Source organism: Salvelinus alpinus, chromosome 5 (genome assembly GCF_045679555.1).
Source record: "Salvelinus alpinus chromosome 5, SLU_Salpinus.1, whole genome shotgun sequence".
In the NCBI taxonomy this organism is placed as follows: domain Eukaryota; kingdom Metazoa; phylum Chordata; class Actinopteri; order Salmoniformes; family Salmonidae; genus Salvelinus; species Salvelinus alpinus.
Genome location: NC_092090.1, coordinates 33865166 through 33891937, shown reverse-complemented (window position 1 = coordinate 33891937; position 26772 = coordinate 33865166). Strand labels below are relative to the sequence as shown.

General features: G+C 44.0%; 1 protein-coding gene across 5 annotated transcripts; it reads right to left on the bottom strand.

The window, feature by feature from the left end:
- Positions 1–1780: 1780 nt before the first annotated feature.
- On the bottom strand, positions 1781–14739 carry golm2 (golgi membrane protein 2). 5 transcript variants are annotated; one of them, XM_071401501.1, is made up of 10 exons: positions 13251–14739; positions 7552–7606; positions 7106–7208; positions 6838–6928; positions 6486–6591; positions 6291–6374; positions 5885–6184; positions 5113–5259; positions 4189–4275; positions 1781–3272 (listed from the first exon to the last, which is right to left on the bottom strand). In XM_071401501.1, exons 1-10 carry the CDS (start codon positions 13575–13577, stop codon positions 3196–3198), a joined length of 1377 nt encoding a protein of 458 aa, XP_071257602.1. In that variant the 5' UTR covers positions 13578–14739; the 3' UTR covers positions 1781–3195. The 5 variants fall into 5 exon arrangements, with proteins under 5 accessions (XP_071257602.1, XP_071257600.1, XP_071257601.1 ...); XM_071401499.1 differs by having other exon boundaries at positions 4108–4275; positions 13251–14738; XM_071401500.1 differs by having other exon boundaries at positions 4108–4275; positions 6291–6371; positions 13251–14738.
- Positions 14740–26772: the final 12033 nt, after the last annotated feature.

The following is a 26772-nucleotide window of genomic DNA, read 5'->3' as shown; positions in this document are numbered from 1 at the left end:
ACAGTTAGTATCTGGTGTGGTCACCAGCTGCATTAAGTACTGCAGTGCATCTCCTCATGTACTGCACCAGATTTGCCAGTTCTTGCTGTGAGTTGATACTCCCCTCTTCCACCAAGGCACCTGCAAGTTCCCAGACATTTCTAGTGGGAATGGCCCTAGCCCTCATCCTGCGATCCAGCAGGTCCCAGACGTGCTCAATGGGATTGAGATCAGGGCTCTTCGCTGGCCATGGCAGAACACTGACATTCCTGTCTTGCAGGAAATCACACACAGAACAAACAGTATTGCTGGTGGCATTGTCATTCTGGAGGGTCATGTCAGGATGAGCCTGCAGGAAGGGTACCACGAGAGAGGAGGATGTCTTCCCTGTTACGCACAGCGTTGAGATTGCCTGCAATGACAAGCTCAGTCCGATGATGCTGTGACACACCGCCCCAGACCATGACGGACCCTCCAACTCCAAATCGATCCCGCTCCAAAGTACAGGCCTCGGTGTAACGCTCATTCCTTCGACGATAAACTCAAATCCGACCATCACCCCTGGTAAGACAAAACCGCGACTCGTCAGTGAAGAGCACTTTTGCCAGTCCTGTCTGGTCCAGCGACGGTGGGTTTGTGGGTCTGGTGAGGACCTGCCTTACAACAGGCCTACAAGCCCTCAGTCCAGCCTCTCTCAGCCTATTGCAGACAGTCAGTACTGATGGAGGGATTATGCGTTCCTGGTGTAACTCGGGCAGTTGTTGTTGCCATCCTGTACCTGTCCAGCAGGTGTGATGTTCGGATGTACCGATCCTGTGCAGGTGTTGTTACACGTGGTCTGCCACTGTGAGGACGATCAGCTGTCCGTCCTGTCTCCCTGTAGCGCTGTCTTAGGCGTTTCACAGTACAAACATTGCCATTTATTGCCCTGGCTACATCTGCAGTCCTCATGCCTCCTTGCAGCATGCCTAAGGCACGTTCACGCAGATGAGCAGGGAACCTGGGCATGTTTCTTTGTGTTTTTCAGAGTCAGTAGAAAGGCCTCTTTAGTGTCTTAAGTTTTCATAACTGACCTAAATTGCCTACCGTCTAAGCTGTTAGTGTCTTAACAACCGTTCCACAGGTGCATGTTCATTAATTGTTTTTGGTTCTTTAAACAAGCATGGGAAACAGTGTTTAAACCCTTTACAATGAAGATCTGTGAAGTAATTTGGATTTTTACAAATTATCTTTGAAAGACAGGGTCCTGAAAAAGGGACGTTTCTTTTTTTGCTTAGTTTCGTGTATACACTCAGTATCCAAAACATTAAGAACACCAGCTCTTTCCATAAGACTGACCTGGCGAAAGTTATGATCCCTTATTTATGTCACTTGTTAAATCCATTTCAATCACTGTAGATTAATGGGATGAGACAGGTTAAAGAAGGATTTTTAAGGCTTGAGACATGGATTGTGTATGTGTGCCATTCAGTGGGTGAATGGGCAAGGCAAAAACATTTAAGTGCCTTTGAACAGGGTATGGTAGTAGGTGCCAGGCGCAACGGTTTGTGTCAGGAACTGCAACGCTGATGGGTTTCACACTCAACAGTTTCCAGTGTGTATCAAGAATGGTCAACCACCCAAAGGATATCCAACCAACTTGACAACTGTGGGAAACATTGGAGTCAACATGGGCCACAATCACATGCAGTTTTCCCATTGCCAGTCAGTCACCTTTTCAGGTAAAGTACAGTTCACATGCACATTCTCAAGAGGTTAGAGAACAAAATATATATTTTTAACAAATCATGGCTCAAAAGGCTTTCAGGGGGAAACAGAAACAATTGTTTAATTACTTGTATCAATAATGACCACTTAATTATTTATTCTTCAGTATGAAATTATAAATTACCTCCAAGATCAGTGATACCAACAGCTTTTAGTAATCCCCAGCAGATCAGTAACACGTTGAAATTTGAGGGAAAACTTAGCTGGGGACAAGTTCACTGGTTCCACAGTTTTATCTATTAGCATCTAAATTCAGTTTTGTAACAATTAACTACTCAAATATCTTAATTACATTATGATCTTGAAAAACCAATCAGCAGCGTACATTCAATATGCCGACCTTCCATATGAAAAAAAACAAAACTTTTAAACAAAACGGATTATGCTTATTATTTAAAGGAAGAATAGTCCTTTGCGTCCTATAGTTAAAATAGAAACAATTCAAATATGTACATCTATGCCTACTGTAGTCCATTCATAATAGCAGGACAGATGTGCATTTAGTCTTCCACAGGATTCCTAATTCTAAACTGGTCTAAGTATTGCCTCCAGCTTCAAGACGTTCTTCAGGTTGATTAAAAAAGATTACATGCATTAATAACAACAGCATAATTGTAAGACAGAATGAGCACTTGAGTGTTATGTCTGACAGAAATAAGGTGAACAAATAGGTTTAAGAAGCCATGAGAAGTCCTTGGCATAAGCGCTGCGTTGGTTGGCGTGGCTGTGTTTGAAGTGTGGGCGTCCATACAAGAGTCCAACAATAAGAAAGTGCCAAAGAAACTGTCCTGTCAAATTCATTGACACAGTTTGGAGCGATAGTTCAGTTATTTTTCTTTATCAAGCAACAGCTGTCCCACATCAAAGGGAAACATATTCCTTTTTTAGGTAAAGACAAGTCAAATTAAAGTTGACAATTTCAAGCAATATGCCATGCCTGCCAGTCTAGGTGACCAGGTCAGCAATAGAGTCATCCAAGACAGCGAGGTTCTGGCCCAAACTGGCTCTTCCAGACCACTTCAGTCTATTCTTGCAGCTGACAGTTCATTCAAAGTAGTAAACAAAACAAAAGCCTTCATAAATCGGTCACGGGGAAAGAAAAAAGAAATGTATACTGTATAGCACTCTTGTACATTATATCAATGTAATCGCTAAGAAATTCTAATACCAAATAACTTATAAAACAAATATAGTTGCAAGTCAACGGCTGCACAGAATGATATTATCATGAATTGTTTTATAGATTCAATGATACATGGTTTTAGGTCAAACTGCTTCATGGAATAATAATCTGTAATCGTGTCTTCAGAATTGTCCATCGCCATAAGAGACGCAGCTAAAAACATCTTCGTGATTTCAACCAGTCCTAAGAATGACATCCGTAGCATAATTGAAACAATGCGGAGGATTGAATTTTCTATCCCAAATCCTAGAGCAAGTTGACAAGGTTTACAGAATGTCGATGGCTTGACGTCTCTTCCCATAGTCCACTGCCCGGTCTCCCTGCATGTCTCGATCTTCATCATCTGAAAGGAGATTGAAGACAGAACAAATCAGGGAGTAGTCATCTCTCTTATCCCTAAATTACATCTGCTAGATAGATTTCAAAGGAAATCCCAAAAGATCATCATTAGGAATGCTCCATAGAGCAACATACTGTACATATTAGTCTGGCCCCATATTGGCCATAGAATTCCTAACACTACTTTTTTCACAGCCTGTTCAATGGCACTTTCAATGGCAGGGACGACAATAGCTGTTATAAAATGTCAATATCAAGTGGTTAAATGACTAAGGACCTACATGGATCTACCTGGTGGTCCATTAAAAAGGTTTAACACACAAAATACTTCACAACCTAACCTGTCGCGGAGAAATGAATGACAGCAGTACAATAATGATGAGACAAGAACGCACATGCATTTAAAACTTCAAGTACTACTCAAACACAGCATCTACTAATCTACTGCAGGTGTACACAGAGATGACAAGTGGGCACATACAGGTGGTGGAGCACAGATAGTGGGGAAGCGCACGGCTGGATGAGGCATGCAGACATTGGAGTGGAGTCACTGAGAGGGAGAAGTGCCCCCACCCACATGTAGAGGTATAGGGCTTGATTGTGGTATACAATGATGGGAGGCTTTCCCTCCAGCCTAAAATGACCCACTGAACAGTCCTCAGGCTTAGACCCTGAGGGGCGGTTGGTTATGGATGTTCCTGAGACAGGAATGGTGGGTAACTCGGGGTGCTGTGAGCTCTGGCCGAGCTGGTGGTACTCAGTCTAATGCAGGGGCAGCAGGAGTGGAGGAGGGAGAAATGGTGATACAGCTGGACTTGAAGACCCCTGGCCTGGCTCACCTTGGACGTCTTCCTCCCCACCATCACCATCCTCTTCCTCATTGTAGGCCAGCTCGGCCTGCTTGTCCGCCTCGTACTCACCCACGTTCCCATCGTCCCCATTGTAGTCCGCCAGCTTAGAGCCGTGCTGCGGATCTACAGGGGACTCGTTCTCATCAAAGAAACGGCCTGTAGAGGCAGAGAAGGGCCCCATCAGGAAGGGAGGGAAGCAAAGAGATTGTGACAGAGTCAGAAGAGAAAGGATGGAGAGAGTGAATGAAAGAAAGGATGATGAAACTAAGAAACAGAGGGGATGAAGGAGGTGGTGATTGGTTGGACAGTAAAGGTATGGGAGGGAGGCATAGTTTATATGTTTAAGGGGATTTTTGGGAAGACAAAAAGAGTCATTGGCAATGAAGTGATATGTGTAAAGGAACTTGGAGGAAAACATGACGAGTGTGTGTGTGGTGCAGAGAGTGTGAAGATGAAGCAAGGAGAGGGGTAGCTGGCAGGGCAGCTGGTTGGGGTATTGTTTGGAGAGTAGGCAGCGGAGGGAGGGAGCAAAGCTGAAGCCAGGCAGGCAGCAGGAAGGAACACCCTGAGACCCTTGAAGTCAGGCGGCCTCTCCCACTGTGTGTGCACTCTGGCATCTGGCCATCTCTTTCAGTCTGTGGCGACAGCACCTCTAATATGTATGACTTCATGGGCAGTGTTGAAGAAGGTTTGTTAAAACCCTGATAGCTAGGGAAGGCAACCACTTATAGTAGACCTATAACGCAGCCTTTGAGAAAGAACTCGAGATAGGGCTCAGACTGTAGAATGCGTTCAAAAATAGCTTATGTAATTGTAAAGGTTATGTTGTAACCTTGACACATCTGCAAGGGAGAGAAGCTCTTCTTACTGGGACGCTGCAGCTAAAGGTCAGAGGAAAGACACAACCACAGTCTCCATGTGTCACTTCTCCTGTGTACTGAGAGTTACTCCGTCTTCCCCCGCCCATCCCCACCAGCCTTTGGAGGCACTCACTCTGTCTGTGACGCAGGGGCTCAGCAGGCTTGGGGTCTCTGGCATGCCGAGGTTCTATAGGGTTGGGCACCTGGGCGGGGTTAGGAGGCAGAGGCAGTTCTGCCCCTTTCCTCTGTACACCATCTGCTTTCATCACATTGGCAGGAGCTTAAAAGGAGACAGCGAAACAGGTAGCATCAATAATGACTTTTTTTCTGTTAGAAACATTTCACCTGAAATTTGGTCATCCCTTTTGGGCTTTTCATTTTTAATGTACAGTAGAGGTTCAGGGTGCACTCTCTCCTGTAGTACGGAATGTGTCTCCCGGAGATTGAAAACATGCTCCTTCAGACTGTAGGCTAGCTCTCTGTGAAGGAGCATGTTTTCAATCTCCGGGAGAAAAGGATGAATCACCTTTAAAAAGACAGAGGTTGCCAAACAGAGAGCAGAGCACTGCGCCAACGATACATTTCCCTCCATTTTCTACACAAACATTCCATGAAAAAAAACCTGAACTGAAAACAGGAAGCCAGCATGGCTCACGTTTTATAGCAGCTAGTGTGGAGTTGAATAGAGGCCAAGAGTAGCGGGGCCTCTGCTGCACACAGCCATTAAGAGCCCAGTCAGAGCTGTACCCAGGCCATGGCCTCAGGTCTCGAACTCAATGACAGACACACGATAACATGTCACCACTAAAGCATTACTGCATAACTGGCTTTGTCTCTGGGCAGCAAAGCTAATAAAGTAAACTGAAAATGCAAATATGTAGTGTGTGAAGTTTGAGTTGACATACCTCTAAGCGGTCTGTGCTGCTCTCCGAACTCATCTGCCTGGATGGCTGCCTTGTTGTCATCAAAGAGGATGGGTCTTTCTGCCACCGCCTGAGGGGGCTGCTGCTGGAGGGCCCCCGCTCGTCCCTCCATCCTCAGCCCTAGGACCTTGTCCTGGATCTGGAGCACAGGCCGGTCCAGAGAGAGGTCTCGACCAGCCCCCTCACCTGCCCCAGCACCTGCTCCCATACCGGCCCCCACCTCTCTTAACGCAGTATCAGGTATCTCTATGTGGTTCTGGGTGATGGCTGGCTTCTTCAGGGCTAGAGAGAATGAGGGGAGGAGGACAGTTCCAGTTGAAATTTCACACTAATCGTACTGCCAGAATCGTTATCAAAAGTAGAATAACCAGAGGGAATAAATACTCACCAAATTGCACATCATCTATTTTTCCCACTTCACTGTCCTCAATACCAGGCATGCCAGCATCACTGCCAGGCTTGCCCAAATCTTCTATCCCAGGAGGGAGAGAGAAGAATGGATGGGGTGGAGGGAGAGAGGGTGGGTTAGCTCTGAAACATTACAGAGGCAGAATGTGGCAATATGAGCTGGTTGTAATGTTACCTTTGAGGTCAGTGTCTCGGTGTGTGGCCACAGTTAGGTGCTCTCCTGCGGTCTCCACCTCAGTCCCTCCTTCTGCAGCTCCAACCTTCCTGCTATCCAGCACACTCTGCAGAGGGTGGGAAAGAGAGACAGAGAAAAAGATAGAGGGGAGAGATTAATATAATCACCTTACTATTGCTGGGTAAGCAAAAGTCACAATGACTAAGTGCAGAACTGCTGACATCCAGGACAAAGGACATTCCACAGAGTGTATGATCTATGAACACCAACAGGGGGTGGTAGACAACCACTTACATTACGGGGAAGGAAAGGCAGGAACATCATGACTAGCAGCTCTGACAGAGGGCCTCACCTTTCTCAGCTTCACCACCTCCTCCTCCAGGGTCTTTTTAGCTTCTTCATACTCGTCCATTAGTTGTGTGATTTGACGCCCACACTGCAAACTATCATTCACACAAACAATTGGTTAGACAAATCAGAGAGAAAAGCAATGAAGCTCTTGTCAAAATTCCAACCAATGGCTATATTGGTGTGATAGTCATCATAACCTAAACTTTGCTGTGATTTTGAGAGCCTAGAGCAAAAACATGAGATGTGTTGAGAGAATTCATTCTCTGTACCTCTCATACTCCAGCTTCCTCTCCAGGTTGGTGCTGTTCTTCTTCACCTCCCTCAGCTGGATCTCCTGCCTCATAAACTCCTGTTTCAGCTCCTTCAGCTGCTCTACACCCCACCCAAATAACATAGAATATGAACCCTAAGGTTATAGTGTATGGACAAATGCAATTTCAACCATGCAGTGATATCGGGCTACAGCTTTAGTGTCGGACAATCATTCAATAAAGAAACTAGGAACGACAACATTGCACATCTGTTTGCATTAGAGTCCACTTGGCACATGGGGGACTTGAGATAAAACATCTTAACAGCACTAATAGCATTAAGCAAACTGCTGTTACTGCTCCAGGCTCTATCTGTGGTAATACAAGCCCATACTGCTTTCTGCTAGCCTAGCCTTAAGACTCCAACAGAAGTGTGCCCTCTGCTGGCCAGTGTCTGCTCTTACCTTTCAGCCTCACAATCTCCGACATCTGTGCGGTGACATCACCCTGCACCTTCATCTGGAAAGGAGAGAAAAGAACATCAGTCTGAGGAAAGGTCACCAGAACACGTTGTTAGCAGAACTCTTTGTGCTCATCTTAATTCCAAACACAACCGGTTTAACAGGACATCTACATTATTACATGGCTGAACTAGCCTAACTGGAAAGATATCATTTTTATACTACGTTCAGATGCAATAGCATTTCAAATGTCAGCTCGGCAACAGTAGATATCTAGCTGCATAAAAAGGTTCTGTTGAGTGAAAATTCTGCTTGCAAAACACTCCCGTCTCATTCATTGCGTCTGACTCGCCGAGTGACTGGAGGACCACCCGCAGCCAGATATTGAGTCAGATCAGATGGAAGAGATCCTAAAGGACAGCCAGGCTGAGGCAGTCAGAACAGAACACAGAGCAGCAGCCTTCATTAGATCTCTACCCTTCATAATGAAGCCTGATGGAGAGAGACCTATGGCTCACTGTAATAGGAATATTTAAGAGAATAAAGTTCACATTTAGTTTAGAGTGACTAACAATGTTTAGCATAGTTATACATTCTCTTTCTGTAATAGAGAAATGGTTTCTAGTGTTCTGTGACACTTGGGTTGATGTCAATAAACTGGATGCTGTATGTTCTGGATTAAACTCACATCTGTTGATAGCGATTGACGCCAGACTGGAGGTACAAGGACACACTGATTACGATTGTATTCTGTGAAAACACTGATTCTGTAGCAGCTGACCAAGTCCATGCCTTTTGTTTTGACTTCCCAATAGCCTCTCGGGATTAAAGAACAGTTGTCTGCTATTCAGGATATAAGGGCCGTCTCAGAGAAGGCCAGTTAGACATTTTCTCTGCTTCTGTGCTAGAGGTGTCTCCCTGTTGCAACTTGTAATAAACTGGATTGATTTTCAATTGACTTTACACCCCCAGACCGCTTAGAGTGAAACCACTTTATAATCAGAACAATGCGCTATTGGCCCATTACACATTATGACACACTGACTGGCTAAGGGGTTATTACATGTATTTTCATACATGTACAAAGACAAAATTCAATCCCAAGTGTTTTTTGTTGCCTCAACCAGAGGAGAGCGGCTGTGGCTTTGAGGTAGATTTAAGGAGCGGTGGAGGCATTGATCTGAGGGGAGGAGGTGAATGTGAAATGCAGCTGGGAGAGAAACAGAGGACTGAAGGCCATCCCCGGGGCACTATTTGTGCATGCTTAGAGGCATAGAGAACGTGAAGAGTCTACATGTCTGGTATCTGTATTCTGCACATTTGTGTGTCCATATACGCAAGTTCGACAGACAGCCTACGTGGCCACACAAACACCTGAGCTGTATAACGTGTATTTATGAATACAGTTACCGTTGTATTGAACATAATAGAACACAGTAAAAAAAGAGAGGCGAGGCTGAGGCAACATTATGCTACACCAAATAAGAGTAGGTATAAGAGTAGGTATTTGTGTTCTGAGCTCAACATCTGTGGATTTGTTACAAAGGCATTATGAGCTTAACTTATGCATACATCCTTTGTTCAGTTTCATATTTGTCTAATTCTGCAATGGTTATATTATACACCGTTGCCAGATGTAGCCTCTCTCAAAAAGGAGACAAAATCCTAATTTGTCCAGTTTGCTTTCCTTTGTCCCGTCTTTCCCCTCCCCCTACCTTGACCACAATAAAAGACGGCCCAGCGTTGCCCAGTGACTTGAAGAGTGAGCCATCGTCGCAGCACTCCTCATTGGCAGTACTAGTCACTGAGGGAGCTACTGCACATGCACAGCCTAATACTTGATATCCTCTCCCCTACCGTACACAAAGTAAATGCATTCACTATATAGAACAATAATACTTGTTAGACGCGGCACGTCATCTCTGCAATACCCATCTTCTTGAATATACCAAAGCGTATCTAATTGAAAGCACTCAAAATCCAACACCGGCCATATAGGTCCAGTCAGCTCAGTGGCTGAGAGGCCGCAGACGGCGTGAGAACCTGTCAGACGAGAGAGAGTTCTGTCCTCCTGAGCCCCTGACTGATCCAGACAGGCCCCTCTCTGCCCTCCACCCAATTACACATCTCCCTTATCTGGGGTCTGACTAAGTCTCTATAGCCCAGCCAAATGTATAACCACTCAGAATGAGCAACAAAAAAAACTGTCATAAGTGTAAGGACAGGAGATCCCAGCTGCTAAAAACACAGGCAAAGGACCATCAAACCTAGGAGCTTCATAGACCTACTGTATTCTACACCCTCAATGCATGAAATTAACACCAAAAGACAAAAACATCAAACCCAGCCCGGAGAAACCAAATCGATTTGAGCATGGTACAAACACCAAGGGGATGCCTGGCTGGCTGGGATTACCCTTCCCGGGTGGCAAGTAACCACGTGTCAAAAGAGAACCCTACTTTGTTTGCCTGCCCCATATGTGTAATTCAATACTAGTCTCTCCCAAAGAAGATTCTCTCTCTGATAGCTCCATTGGCCCAGTCACTAAACATTTTACAGCCGTGTGGAATAGTGCCTGATAATCCTGACTGTCAAGTCAGTGTGTTAGGCTGCCATCATGCCTGGTATTCCTTATGTGCTCCTTTTTGTTCATTGAAGGGAGTGAAAGCGAAGGAACCGCTCAATGAGTAAAGGAACCGTTATTTATAGGCTAAGGAGGGAATAGTATCCATTCGGGCACCTCTATACGACTGTCTCAGGGACAAACAACTCCCCCACATACGAGATTCACGTCCCCATCAGTTGCCACTAGCCACCAATCAAATCACAGGGGTGGATTCTCCAGTGAGAACCAAGGGCTTGAATCAAATCCACAGAGGGAGGGAATGAGGGGCTCAGAACTTTAATGCAGAACTTTAATGAGGCAGAATGCACAGAAGAGGAGTGGCAGTAATTACAGCATCAATGTCAGCCATTGTGGAGATAAAAGCTTCATGCTGTCACCTTCCCTGCAGAGAGACACCGAGTGGTTCACAGTTTCTCCACCAAATCTGCTGTGTGGAAAATAACAGTGCTCTTTCTTGGCACCCACAAAGTACACTGCAGATGTGGAGACGGAAACCAAAACATTAAAGCAAAGCACTTCAGACAATTACTTTGTGTTGCTTCTCTATCCTTTAGCCCTTTCAGCAGTACTAGAATGAGAGGAGTAATGGCATAACTAGGCTACGCTAATACAGCATCATTACTACTACCACCACAGTAACTCAAATCACATTCCGTATTGCATGCTCAAAAATGTATTGCATGCTCAAAAATGTGCTGGTATTGCATGCTCAAAAATGTGCTGGTTTTCATACCACTGCTGCCATTTCAATGACATTTGAGAACATGTTTGAAACATGAACACACTCCTAGCCCCAATCGAACAACTGACTCGAGAAATAAGATCATCAACTGCGTCTGCAGCAGACGTGATAGCCTTTGTCGTGGCATTGTAACGCCTGCTTAACAAAACTGCTGACAGACCGTGGGGTTAAAACTTGCAAAAGTACTCTACAAGAGGCTGCGATCCGGTGGCATTCCCTGAGCCTCTTTACTCTATCGCCACCATGCTCAATGCTAGGTACAAGGACCACTACTTCAATGCAGACAAGAAACAGGGTTTATGTGAAATGTTACAGACACAGCTGGACAAGGTGGAAACGGACACAGTGACAGTGTGCACCAAGAAAGAGAGGCCACGGACAGACAGAGCTGAAACTTCACTGCTTGACATGTATGATGAAATCCTGGTTGAGACTGAACAAATGAACAACAAAACAGCACAGCAAGTAAGTGAAATAAATAGGTTTTGATTATGTTTTACTGGTAATGGAGACAAACGTAAATGCCAACAAAATAACTTTTTGGTCTGTGTGTGTTTCAACTATTTAACTGTACTAGAATGCTTACTAGAACGTTTTTTTTTTGGCAAGGAAAATATTGGATATCGGTATGGGCCCAAAATTTAATATCGGTGCATCTCTAGTTATTTGTGAAGAAATATGTGACCTAACTGCCCCACAATCCAAAGTAATAAGGTTGATAGTGTAGTCTATCAAAGCAATCAGACCAATTATTTTACAAAATTTAACTGCTTGGCATAAAACATTTTAAACTCCTTCCACTACCACAAAAACACTTGTAAAGAGTTAAATTGGTGGGACTTGCTTTTTCTTCATGCAAAATTACCATTATTTTATGAGAGAATTAAAGCAATTATTATCAAATTCTGAAGACTGTAGACTGCTTCTATCCAGCCCATGATGTAGGCCTATAACCTAACACACTATGGTAAGACAGACCGTTCCTCATCAGACAGTCACTGCTTCATCATATGTGCGCCACACAGACACACACAAACCTGCTCTGACCCTCCACCAGAAAGGAATATTAGAAAAGATTTGCCATTGCCTGCACTTAGCCTCTGTCCAGGCGTTTAACATGATCTTTCGTCATGATTCATCCAGTTGCATTCAATTTCACGCTATAGCCCAACTGTCGTTTTTGTATGTTTTTTTATGAGGGGCGCAATAGGGGCATGTTTTATTGGTACATAATCACAATAGGACTAAGGTTGACGTCGCCCAACCCTAACACTGGTGACATCCTGGTACGGGACAAAGAGTAGATTAACGCTGGGGAAAATCTGGGACTGGTTTTACACTACGACATCCCTCATGTTGAACAGAAGATTTGCACTGTTGGACACAATTAACATTCAGGAAATGAGCTGTAATTTAAAAAAATATACAATCCGGTTTGGGCATGGCTAGCCCACACAATCCGAAGAGCAAACATCCGTGTGGGTACGGCAGAATGCTAATTCCCCCCCCCCCCCGCATCTGTTCTCGCCACACCTCCTATGCAATCTGATGAGGCACATAAGCATACATTGAGGTGGTTGAGACAAGGAGGAGGGGAGAAGCAGACTGACTGTAGTAAGTGTAAAAAGAGGCTGATCCCCAGCCCCAGCACTGGGCACACAGATGGGCCCCAGCTGGGACTCATAACCCCCATGTCAGCAAGGAGGGAGACTTTACCTCCTGTAAAATGACTAATATAAGTGTACGAATATACACCAATAAACAATTTGCAAACTGCAATGCCAGGTTAGCAGGTGCTATTGTGATGGGGATAAATGAGTTTAGCTGTTATATGATATGGCTTTTGAAATCACCTTTGAGATTCAAAGGATCTGATGGCTATCATAGCTGAAGTAGATAAAATAACCACTTAAACTAAAATATTGTTTATGAGTATAACCTACATTTAAAATGACATCAAGACTCATTCCTTGATTTAGGAAGTACATTTAAAAAAAACATTGTCACTTAGGTTGTACTGACGTGTACCTCAAACTCATCTGAGGCTTAGATAACAACAATGCACTGGGACAACACACTCAACTTTGGCTTGCTTGTGTGTGTGTTTTGAGCATTCAAATCGTTGCTGGAGACTGCTCAGTCTTTACCCATGTTGTTAGATGTCACTAGGTTGACATCACAGGTTTAGCCCTCCACTGTAATATAATAGGATGCAGGTGCAAGGCTGCTTTCCACCTGTCAAACCTTTGGCACAGTTAGTTAATAAGCCTGAGATATGCAGGAACTAGGAAGCATAGGTACTACGGATGGACTTAGTGATCTAGTCCTACCTACCTTTTCATCTGTGCACTTTTTGATGAGTGCTTCACGAGCATGCAGCTTGCCCTCCAGCATGCTGTTATCTCCATCCTTCTGATCGATCTGTTTCCTGTGCGTGTCTACCTGCACCATCAGCTCTGAGTTGCGCTTCTCCAGTCGACTGCGCGCCGCGTCGGTCCGCTTCACCTGTGTCTGCACCTCTGCCAACTCGTCCAATAGGCGCCCTTGCTTGTTGGACACAGTCCAGTAGTTGAAAGAAAGTATGGCAATGATCACCATCAATGCGATCAGGATGAAGGACGGGAGACGGCCTCCCCGTCGGTTTGCGCCAAAGCCAACCATTTCAGAATGTATTAGATAACTGATCTAGAAAACTAAATAAGCCTATGCTTCTCCTGGTAAACAAATTGGGTAGCTGACATGCCGTTCAATTACAGCAAACACACAGCCACTGAGATAGTCAATAAAGAAAGCATTTGTATCAAACCCCAAACGAGTTTCTTGCATTAGTTAGCTGCAGGGAATGTGGGGAACAGTTATTCACGCGCCTTCCCTCTTCCGCACAGTCTTGTTTGCATTCATCCAACGACGCTGTAAGATGAAATGCATCTGCAGCGACGTGGCCTAAATGCAACAAACGTGGACAAACACTAGCCAGCATGCAAGTGCCAAATTTATTTAGCTATCTAACGAGTCCAGTGTCAAAATATCTGAACGATTCTGGTGGGTCCTGAGTCGTTTCAAGATAGATAGAAAAAGTGTATTTATCCACCAAATCGTAAACCTACAGTAGCTAGCTAACGCATTAGCAACCTGACTGCATTAACACAGATTTACCAAACTGGTTTGGCTAGCTGCTTGCACTGAAAGTGCTAGTCAGACACTAGAAAGCAACTATTGCCATCCTAATGATACAGCTTGATTATGGATCTTAATTATGTATATAGAAAATACTGTATTCAAACGTTAATCTAGCTAACCTTTATAGCGCTATCCAATGCAATTCAACGTAGTCGCTACGCGTTAACTGCTAATCATTGTCGCTACTACGCGAGATAGCAACATAGGGTAGCAATACGTTCTTTGTAGCTAGCTATTAGACTCATTGAAATAAGGTTACACGTGGTAAACGCTTATTTTACCAATAGATAACAATTTCCCTTGTTAGTTTGCGGTCATATTCCTAATCAGATCATTTTTGTTTTACCCCTGTCCCCAGTCTCGAGCCTGTCTTGTCTGTTGATATGGTTACTTTAGCTACTTCCACCTTGGCTTGGCTGGCATATCCTCCGTTGTTGGTGACTCTTGACTCGTGGATACGAAACGCAAGCGACGTTGAATACAGTGATTAGCTATATCGTTATAAAAGGTTAGACAGTTAACGTCACATTGACAAAAGACTAGCTAATGTAGACACACAATACAAGCTAGTTTGTCAAACCACCAATTTCAGATTTCTGAAGTGTAGCCAAGGCGTGCAAGGTGCATGGTTGGGTTAAAGTGACAGTACAATGATCCAATCATGACATACGTCTTGCAATAAAGAACACATTCTATTGGGTAGTTATTGTATGTTTGGAAGCACATTGGATGAGAAAAATGACATGGACGGGGTTTATCCAGATCATGACGGGGTGTTGGATTCGGATTTCTAATGCGCTGAAGTTCCGTGTTCGTAGGCAAGGCAGCACACAGTGGACAGAAATATGAGTCAAATTTATCAAACATGTTGGTGTCTGACTCGGGTGGAAATGTGTGTGTGTGCAGGGCCGGTTCCAGGCATAAGCGAAATAAGTGGTCACTTAAGGGGCCCAACCAATTATTATATATTTATATTTTTTACTCAGTTAGTGTCTCAACTTACTATTAAAGGTGCAATATGCAGAAATCATTCCACCATTTACTGGTTGCTAAAATTCAAATAGTTTGCCTAATTCCAGTTTATGTGACAAAACAAGCAATGTATAGTGTAGTGAATTACTGTACCTTCTAAACCGCTGTGCAATATCTTTTCAGTAACCAAAAAGACTGTATTTTCAGCTGTTTGAAGCGGTTGTATAAAACCAAAAGTAAACTACGCAAATACCAAACTTAAGCACGGGAAGCATAGAAATAGCACACATAGAGCAGATCTACCGCTTCTTAGACTTGATTTAAATGAGAATGACAGATCTATAACTCATATTTCTATGTTGATTTGGTCACCCAAAGTTACATATTGCAGCTTTAAGAATAAGAATTGTAGACTGCACCAGGTACAATTTAACACATTTTTTTATTGGTATTTAGTCTAGCCAGCTATCTAAACTTGTAGTAATCATGGCCGAATACCGACCGTGCACATGCCCAGGGGCCCTGACCTCCAGGGTGCCTCCGACCAATCGGATTCCACGCTTCAAGATTGCTTCGATCAAGTGGACTGGGATATGTTCCGGATAGCCTCAGACAACAACATTGATGTATACGCTGATTCGGTGAGCGAGTTTATTAGCAAGTGCATCGGTGATGTTGTAACCACGGTGACTATTAAAACTTTCCCCAACCAGAAACCATGGATTGATGGCAGCAATCGCGCAAAACTGAAAGCGCGAACCACTGCTTTTAATCATGGCAAAGCGACCGGGAAACATGACCAAATACAAACAGTGTAGCTATTCCCTCCGCAAGGCAATCAAACAAGCTAAGCGTCAGTATAGAGACAAAGTAGAGTCGCAATTCAACGGCTCAGACACGAGACGTATGTGGCAGGGTCTACAGTCAATCACGGATTACAAAAAGAAAACCAGCCCGTCGCGGACACCGATGTCTTGCCCCCAGACAAACTAAACAACTTATTTGCTCGCTTTGAGGACAATACATTGCCACTGACACGGCCAGCTACCAAAACCTGCGGGCTCTCCTTCACTGCAGCCAACGTGAGTAAAACATTTAAACGTGTTAACCCTCGCAAGGCTACCGGCCCAGACGACATCCCTAGCCGCGTCCTCAGAGCATGCGCAGACCAGCTGGCTGGTGTGTTTATGGACATATTCAATCAATCCCTATCCCAGTCTGCTGTTCCCACATGCTTCAAGAGGGCCACAATTGTTCCTGTTCCCAAGAAAGCTAAGGTAACTGAGATAAACAACTACCGCCCCGTAGCACTCACTTCCGTCATCATGAAGTGCTTTGAGAGACTAGTCAAGGATCACATCACCTCCACCCTACCTGACACCATGGACCCACTCCAATTTGCTTACCGCCCCAATAGGTCCACAGATGACGCAATCACAATCACACTGCACACTGCACACTGCCCTAACCCATCTGGACAAGAGGAATACCTATGTAAGAATGTTGTTCATCGATTACAGCTCAGCATTTAACACCACAGTACACTCAAAACTCATCATTAAGCCCGAGACCCTGGGTCTCGACCCCGCCCTGTGCAACTGGGTCCTGGACTTTCTGACGGGCCGCCCCCAGGTAGTGAGGGTAGGAAACAACATCTCCACCCCGCTGATCCTCAACACTGGGGCCCCACAAGGGTGCATTATCAGCCCTCTCCTGTACTCCCTGTTCACCCAGGACTGCGTGGCCATGCACGCCTCCAACTCAATCATCAAGTTTGCAGACGACACTACAGTGTTAGAATTGATTACCAACAACGACGAGACGGCCTACGGGGAGGAGGTGAGGGCCCTTGGAGTGTGGTGTCAGGAAAATAACCTCACACTCAACGTCAACAAAACAAAGGAGATGATTATGGACTTCAGGAAACAGCAGAGGGAGCACCCCCCTATCCACATCGACGGGACAGTAGTGGAGAAGGTGGAAAGTTAAATTCCTCGGCGTACACATGACGGACAAACTGAAATGGTCCACCCACACAGACAGCGTGGTGAAGAAGGCTGAAGAAATTTGGCTTGTCACCAAAAACACTCAAACTTTTACAGATCCACAATCGTGAGCATCCTGTCGGGCTGTATCACCGCCTGGTACAACTCCACCCACAACCGTAAGGCTCTCCAGAGGGTAGTGAGGTCTGCACAACGCATCACCGGGAGCAAACTACCTGCCCTCCAGGACACCTACACCACCCGATGTCACAGGAAGGCCAAAAAGATCATCAAGGACAACAACCACCCGAGCCACTGCCTGTTCAACCTGCTATCATCCAGAAGGCTAGGTCAGTATAGGTGCATCAAAGCTGGGACCGAGAGACTGAAAGCTTCTATCTCAAAGCCATCAGACTATTAAACAGCCATCACTAACATTGAGCGACTGCTGCCAACATACTGACTCAATCTCTAGCCACTTTAATAATTAAAACTTGGATGTAATAAATGTATCACTAGTCACTTTAAACAATGCCACTTTATATAATGTTTACATACCCTACATTACTCATCTCATATGTACAGATGAAGTCAGAAGTTTACATACACTTAGGTTGGAGTCATTAAAACTCATTTTTCAACCACTCCACACATTTCTTGTTAACAAACTATAGTTTTGGCAAGTCGGTTAGGACATCTACTTTGTGCATGACACAAGTCATTTTTCCAACAATTGTTTACAGAAAGATTATTTCACTTATAACTTACTGTATCACAATTCCAGTGGGTCAGAAGTTTGCATACACTAAGTTGACTGTGCCTTTAAACAGCTTGAAAATTATGTACTGGCTTTAGAAGCTTCTGATAGGCTAATTGACATCATTTCAGTCAATTGGAGGTGTACCTGTGGATGTATTTCAAGGCCTACCTTCAAACTCAGTGCCTCTTTACTTGACATCATTGGAAAATCAAAATAAATCAGCCAAGACCTCAGAAAAAAGAATTGTAGACCTCCACAAGTCTGGTTCATCCTTGGGAGCAATTTACAAACACCTGAAGGTACCACGTTCATCTGTACAAACAATACTACGCAATATAAAGTATAAACACCATGGGACCACGCAGCCGTCATACCGCTCAGGAAGGAGATGAGTTCTGTCTCCTAGAGATGAATGTACTTTGGTGCGAAAAGTGCAAATCAATCCCAGAACAACAGCAAAGGACCTTGTGAAGATGCTGGAGGAAACAGGTACAAAAGTACCTATATCCACAGTAAAACGAGTCCTATATCGACATAACCTGAAAGGCCGCTCAGCAAGGGAGAAGCCACTGCTCCAAAACCGCCATAAAAAAGCCAGACTATGGTTTGCAACTGCACATGTGGACAAATATCGTACTTTTTGGAGAAATGTCCTCTGGTCTGATGAAACAAAAATAGAACTGTTTGGCCATAATGACAATCATTATGTTTGGAGGAAAAAGGGGGAGGCTTGCAAGCCGAAGAACACCATCCCAACCGTGAAGCAAGGGGGTGGCAGCATCATGTTGAGGGGGTGCTTTGCTGCAGGAGGGACTGGTGCACTTCACAAAATAGATGGCATCATGAGGTAGAAAAATTCTGTGGATATATTGAAGTAACATCTCAAGAAAGTCAGGAAGTTAAAGCTTGGTCGCAAATGGGTCTTCCAAATGGACAATGACCCCAAGCATACTTCCAAAGTTGTGGCAAAATGGCTTAAGGACAACAAAGTAAAGGTATTGGAGTGACCATCACAAAGCCCTGACCTCAATCTTGTAGAAAAGTTGTGGGCAGAACTGAAAAAGCGAGCGCGAGCAAGGAGGCCTACAAACCTGACTCAGTTACACCAGCTATGTCAGGAGAAATGGCCCAAAATTCACCCAACTTATTGTGGGAAGCTTGTGGAAGGCTACCCGAAATGTTTGATACAAGTTAAACAATTTTTAAAGGCAATGCTACCAAATACTAATTGAGCGTATGTAAACTTCTGACCCACTGGGAATGTGATGAAAGTAATAAAAGCTGAAATAAATCATTCTCTCTACTATGATTCTGACATTTCACATTCTTAAAATAAAGTGGTGATCCTAACTGACCTAAGACAGGGAATTTTTACTGGGATTAAAATGTCAGGAATTGTGAAAAACTGAGTTTAAATGTATTTGGCTAAGGTGTATGTAAACGTCCGACTTCAACTGTATATACTGTACTCTATACCATCTACTGCATCTTGCCTATGCCGTTCGGCCATCGCTCATCCATATATTTATATGTACATATTCTTATTAATTCCTTTAGAGTTGTGTGTATATGGTAGTTGTTGTGCAATTGTTAGATTACTTGTTAGATATTACCGCACGGTCGGAACTAGAAGCACAAGCATTTCACTACACTCGCATTAACATCTGCTAACCATGTGTATGTGACCAATAAAATTTGATTTGATTTTGTTCGTCACTGTCACTCAGATATCATATAAACATGGCGTAAGTAATTACAAAATGGGTAGAATTGCAGGAAATTAACTGTAAAACTGTCATGTTTTTCTCTGCCCCATGGCAAAATGTGTAGAATGGCACACAACTTGCTGTAAATGTGCAATGCAGCGTTTTTATCTCTATCAAATTATTTCTGGGCAACAATTAAGTACCTTACTGTGATAGTTTATCATTTTAATTTAAAACAAACAAAAATAGCTTCTTAGCAAAGATACATTTCTCAAGGAAGTATTTTGATAAGACTGTCTGGGAGTGGTCTGGGTGGGGAGGGAAAAACATAATGAACTGTTATTGGCAGAAAGGTTTGGAATTAAAATGATCAAAAAATAACAAAAATAGCTTCTTAGCAAAGAGAAATTTCTCAAGGAAGAATTTTGATAAGACTGTCTGGGAGTGGTCTGAGTAGGGACGGAAAAACATAATAATAAACATAAACATAATAACTGTTATTGGCAGAGAGGTTTGGAACTATCTTTCTTATTGATATTTAAGAAATAAGGCACGGGGGGGTGTGGTTTATGGCCAATATACCAAGGCGAAGGGATGTTCTTTTCACGACACAACGCGGAGTGCCTGGATGCCTCAGATACCTCCTTTGTCCCACCTCCCACACATGCGGTTACCTCCACTGTACCCGCACCCCACCATACCCCTGTCTGTACATTATGCCGTGAATCTTTTCTACCACGCCCAAAAATCTGCTCCTTTTATTCTCTGTCCCCAACGCACGAGACGACCAGTTTTGATAGCCTTTAGCCGTACCCTCATCCTACTCCTCCTCTGTTCCTCGGGTGATGTGGAGGTTAACCCAGACCCTGCGTGTCCCCAGCCGCTCTCATTTGTTGACTTCAGTAACCGCAAAAGCCTTGGTTTCATGCATGTTAACATCAGAAGCCTCCTCCCTAAGTTTGTTTTACTCACTGCTTTAGCACACTCCGCCAACCCTGATGTCCTTGCCGTGTCTGAATCCTGGTTTACGAAGGCCACCAAAAATTCTGAGATTTCCATCCCCATCTACAACATTTTCCGTCAAGATAGAACTGCCAAAGGGGGAGGAGTTGCAATCTACTGCAGAGATAGCTTGCAAAGTTCTGTCATACTTTCCAGGTCTATGCCCAAACAGTTCGAGCTTCTAATTTTAAAAATGTATCTCTCCAGAAATAAGTCTCTCACTGTTGCCGCCTGTTATAGACCCCCCTCAGCTCCCAGCTGAGCCCTGGACACCATATGTGAATTGATTGCCCCTCATCTATCTTCAGAGTTCGTTCTGTTAGGTGACCTAAACTGGGATATGCTTAACCCACCAGCAGTCCTACAATCTAAGCTAGATGCCCTCAATCTCACACAAATTATCAAGGAACCCACCAGGTACAACCCTAAATCCGTAAACATGGGCACCCTCATAGATATTATCCTAACCAACTTGCCCTCCAAATACACCTCTGCTGTTTTTAATCAGGATCTCAGCGATCACTGCCTCATTGCCTGCATCTGCTATGGGTCCGCGGTTAAACGACCACCCTTCATCATTGTCAAATGCTCCATAAAACACTTCTGCGAGCAGGCCTTTCTAATCGACCTGGCCCGGGTGTCCTGGAAGGATATTGACCTCATCCCGTCAGTCGAGGATGCCTGGTTGTTCTTTAAAAGTTATTTCCTCACCATCTTAAATAAGCATGCCCCTTTCAAAAAATGTAGAACTAAGAACAGATATAGCCCTTGGTTCACTCCACACTGGACTGCCCTCGACCAGCACAAAAACATCCTGTGGCGGACTGCAATAGCATCGAATAGTCCCTGCGATATGGAACTGTTCAGGGAAGTCAGGAACCAATACACGCAGTCAGTCAGGAAAGCAAAGGCTAGCTTTTTCAAACAGAAATTTGCATCCTGTAGCTCTAACTCCAAAAAGTTAGTCCATGTAGAACAAGAGCACCTCCTCCCAGCTGTCCACTGCACTGAGGCTAGGTAACACTGTCACCAGCGATAAATCCATACTAATCGAGAATTTCAATAAGCATTTCTTCTCTACGGCTGGCCATGCTTTCCTCCTGGCTACCCCAACCCCGGCCAACAGCTCTGCACCCCCCGCAGCTACTTGCCCAAGCCTCCCCAGCTTCTCTTTCACCCAAATCCAGATAGCAGATGTTCTGAAAGAGCTGCAAAACCTGGACCCGTACAAATCAGCTGGGCTAGACCATCTGGACCCTCTCTTTCTAAAATTATCCGCCGCCGTTGTTGCAACCCCTATTACCAGTTTGTTCAACCTGTCTTTCGTATCGTCCGAGATCCCTAAAGATTGGAAAGCTGTCGCAGTCATCCCCCTCTTCAAAGGGTGTGACACTCTAGACCCAAACTGTTATAGACCTATATCCATCCTGCCCTGCCTTTCTAAAGTCTTCAAAAGCCAAGTTAATAAACAGATCACTGACCATTTCAAATCCCACCGTACCTTCTCCGCTGTGCAATCCGGTTTCCGAGCTGGTCACGGGTGCACCTCAGCCACGCTCAAGGTACTAAACGATATCAAAGCCGCCATCGATAAAAGATTGTACTGTGCAGCCGTCTTCATCGACCTGGCCAAGGCTTTCGACTCTGTCAATCACCGTATTCTTATCAGCAGACTCAACAGCCTTGGTTTCTCAAATGACTGCCTCGCCTGGTTCACCAACTACTTCTCAGATAGAGTTCAGTGTGTCAAATCGGAGGGCCTGTTGTCCGGACCTCTGGCAGTCTCTATGGGGGTGCTCCAGGGTTCAATTCTCGGGCTGACTTGTATAAATCAACGATGTCGCTCTTGCTTCTTGTGACTCCCTGATCCACCTCTACGTAGACGACACCATTCTGTATACATCTGGCCCTTCTTTGGACACTGTGTTAACAAACCTCCAAACAAGCTTCAATGCCATACAACACTCCTTCCGTGGCCTCCAACTGCTCTTAAACGTTAGTAAAACTAAATGCATGCTTTTCAACCATTCGCTGCCCGCACCCGCCCGCCCGACTAGCAACACTACTCTGGATGGTTCAAAATATGTGGACAACTACAAATACCTAGGTGTCTGGCTAGACTGTAAACTCTCCTTCCAGACTCATATTAAACATCTCCAATCCAAAATTAAATCTAGAATCGGCTTTCTATTTCGCAACAAAGCCTCCTTCACTCATGCCGCCAAACATACCCTAGTAAAACTGACTATCCTACCGATCCTCGACTTCGGCGATGTCATTTACAAAATAGCCTCCAACACTCTACTCAGCAAACTGGATGCAGTCTATCAAAGTGCCATCTGTTTTGTCACCAAAGCCCCATATACTACCCACCACTGCAACCTGTATGCTCTAATCGGCTGGCCCTCGCTACATATTCGTCGCCAGACCCACTGGCTCCAGGTCATCTATAAGTCTTTGCTAGTTAAAGCTCCACCTTATCTCAGCTCACTGGTCACGACAACAACGCCCACCCGTAGCATGCGCTCCAGCAGGTATATCTCACTGGTCATCCCCAAAGCCAACACCTCCTTTGGCCGCCTTTCCTTTCAGTTCCCTGCTGTCAATGACTGGAACAAATTGCAAAAATCGCTGAAGCCTTATATTTCCCTCACTAACTTTAAACATCAGCTATCCGAGCAGCTAACCGACCGCTGCAGCTGTACATAGCCCATCTGTAAATAGCCCATCCAATCTACCTACCTCATCCCCATATTGTTTTTATTTACTTTTCTGCTCTTTTGCACACCAGCATTTCTACTCGCACATCATCATCTTCACATCTATCACTCCAGTGTTAATTAGCTAAATTGTAATTACTTGCTACTATGGCCTATTTATTGCCTTACCTCCTCACGCCATTTGCACACACTGTATATAGACTTTCTTTTTTTTCTATTGTGTTATTGACTGTACGCTTGTTTATTCCATGTGTAACTCAACTCTGTGTTGTTGTTTGTGTCGCACTGCTTTGCTTTATCTTGGCCAGGTTGCAGTTGTAAATGGGAACTTGTTCTCAACTAGCCTACCTGGTTAAAGAAAAGTGAAATAAATTAAAAAGTAAAAAATTGCTATTATAAACTGGTTACCAACTTAATTAGAGCAGTAAAAATAAATGTTTTGTCATACCCGTGGTATACGGTCTGATATACCACGGCTGTCAGCCAATCAGCATTAAGGGCTCGAACCACCCAGTTTATAATAACCAATTTAGCCCATGGTGATTTCACCATGGAAGGCCAAAACTCCATCACACCAAATTAGACTGACATTTTTGGCGGTCTTTTCAAACAGCTCTTACACTAAAAGCATTATCATGTTCACAATTTCACAGTATAGTGTGGAAACATATAAAACACAGGTCAATCACCTTTAAAACGGCAACGTTTTCTCTACGCCTTATGGCAAAATGTGTAGAATTTGCAGTAAATTAACTTTATTTCTCTCCACCGTCAAGAGGGGGAGGCACTAAAATGTTTTGCCGAGAGGTGGGGGCCCCCCCAAACAAGTCTCGCTTAGGGCCCCCTAAAGGCTAGCGCCGTCCCCGTGTGTATGTGTATGTAATTTGTCATTGTATCTACAACCTCAAAGAATGAGAACCAATCAAGAATCAGAACAGACACTACACTGAAGGTGTCAGAGTGGCAATCGACAGAAAATAAGCAACTTGATAGCTTTAAATGGTGTTCAGCTTTTTTCTTAACCCTCATGGAGATTTAGTTTATACTCCTACAATTGTTATATTTATATTGAGTGCTCTTGATGTATGGAAATGGTACAGAATGCGCCAATGCTGTTTGGAACACAACAACCAATGTCATACCCGAGGGGTATACTACAAAGTAGGATCAATGAGTTAGCCAGCTAACTTTGATAAACAACCAGAAATAACTACACCTACTGATTTTCTGTTTCATTATGAAAGTTAAACTTTGATATGTGTTTTTGGCTGTTGAGTCAATTACACCATGCCCATTTCAAGATTCAAGTTATTTCAGAATATTTGGGCATGTTATCTGGCTAACTCATTGATTAAGCTTTGTAGTATACCCCTCTGGTTAGTGGTTTGGTTAAATAACGTCATGTTGAAGTGAAACAACCCTGTCACGTTGATGTAGGCTACAATAACCAGGTTTCCATCCATTATCTGTATACAATGACGAGATGCCCATATCTTCAACCTAACAATGGGACAAGATAAGTCCAAAATAAGCCCATAGAGACGCATTGGGCTTATTTTGTAAAGATCGCTTCGCCTCTTGTCTCTGTTTCCATCCAACCATTTTATGCGTATGGAACACATAAAATAAGTAATGACAGGCCTTATGGAAACAGCATATTTATTGGTAAAATTACACTAGCTAAATTTCCATCCAATTGGCGACAGATTTTCATGTGAATATTCTAGAATCCTCATAAAAAAAGTGCATTTCCCCACCAATTGTTTCCACCAAATGGACACGATGCAGATAAAAAATCAGTCCTGATGACGTTCGCCTAAAATCTATTTACCAAATAAAATCTAAAGTTCAATGTGTTTTCATCACATTTTGAACTCTACCAATAGTTTTGTCACAAAAGCTTTTGTGTTAAATAGCCTAGTCTGGTCTTGGTACGTGGGCTCTAGCCAACAGCTTGCAGATAGCCTACAGTGCGGTTATGTCCACTCCCGCTCCTGCTCCCCCCTTCTGGCTCGAGGCTGCTAGACTGCTCATCATTACGCACACCTGTCACCATCGTTATGCGCATCAGCGCTTCATCGGACTCACCTGGACTCCATCAAGTTATTAATTACCTCCCCTATATCTGTCACTTCCTCAGTTTCTTTCCCGAGTCAGCATTAATGTTGTTATGGGTCCCTTGTCAAGATGCTGTTCATGGTTTGTTTCCTGTCTGTTTATTCATTAAATATTCACTCCCTGCACTTGCTTCTTGTCTCCCAGAGTCTGTCCTTACAGAATGCTGACTCCACAATTGGAAGCATCATGGAGTTTATATATATATATTTTTAGGTGACATCCAGGTGCCGCTGCTGAAGCAACAACCGGGGATGCCTCGGCCGGGTCCCCCGTCGCCCCCCCGCCCTAGCAGAATGAACAACGACCCAGGGTAGCTTAATTAAAGCGACAGCTACGGCTGGACATTAAGATTCGACAAGACATGTGGTTTGTGTTGCTCTCAAGAACAGGGCACCATTGAAGGGAGTGATTACTGCGGTTTGTTCTTTTGAGTTTTTATGTTGTCTTAACTTGACAAAGTAATGCTTGGATATATCAGTTATCCAGTATGAGGTTTTGTGCCGAACCCGCTGCCGTGTTTCAGGTGCCAAGTGTATGGTCATGTTGCAGCAGTGTGTAGGAGGAAGATTCCTAGATGTGATAAGTTTACAGGAGGAAATGTGACAACGGAATATGTAGTATTGGTGGGAAAAGTTGTGTGTTAACTCTAGGGGTACCCATGGTGCTGGAGATCAGAAGTGTCTGGTGAGAGAAAGGTAGGTTGAGGTTGCCAGGATCAGAGTAGTACAGAAGGTGTCATATGATAAGGCAGTTAAGAGAGTAGTAGAGGAAGATGGGGTCCAGGGCAAGGGATTCTAAGAGGATCCCTGTGAGTAGGATAAGGCCTATAGAGATTGATAAGAATAACATGTGCTTCAGTAAGTGTGTTTCTTAGGGTTCATACCCATCGTTATCAACTGTACTGCAGAAAAGTACTTGGGTGTATGTGATTTTACTGCAGAAGAGTTACAAGGTGTGTTGAACGATAGTGTCCCGTCCTCCCAGGCTGCAGACCTGGTGTAGGATCAGATAGGGGTGAGGTTTTAAAGGTTCTAGAGTTAGTTGGTCGGGCAGTTTTTTCCCCCCCTTTTCCACATCCCTTTTTGTCTCACAAAGTGTAATGAATTCACACTCCAGAACAGTAGGCGGAAACACAGGGCTAGATAAGAGAAATAAAATAATAGGGAGGCTGTGACAATACACATTTAAAGTAGAAGGTCGGATATTTTGGGGTAGGTAAAATAGATTATGCAACAATTGCGATGGAAAGCTTTTATGCGTAAATGTTGATTGAAAAAACATGTAAACGATGATGTTGTAGCCTACTACCACCACAACATGTAAAAGCATGCGGAGTTTATAAGCAGATGGAATAGGTTATGATGAACTTCAGAACTTATTTCAGAACTTCATAACTAATGGTGGTTATGTGCA

What these genes read in the sequence shown, in the direction of transcription:
- golm2 (XM_071401499.1), bottom strand. Translation starts at nt 13,577, where the DNA reads ATGGTTGGCTTTGGCGCAAACCGACGGGGAGGCCGTCTCCCGTCCTTC. An exon ending in AGGTGGTGAAGCTGAGAAAG is followed by an intron (nt 6,592 to 6,837) that starts GTGAGGCCCTCT and finishes CACCCTCTGCAG; the next exon opens with AGTGTGCTGGATAGCAGGAA. An exon ending in GCAGCACAGACCGCTTAGAG is followed by an intron (nt 5,260 to 5,884) that starts GTATGTCAACTC and finishes TCTCCTTTTAAG; the next exon opens with CTCCTGCCAATGTGATGAAA.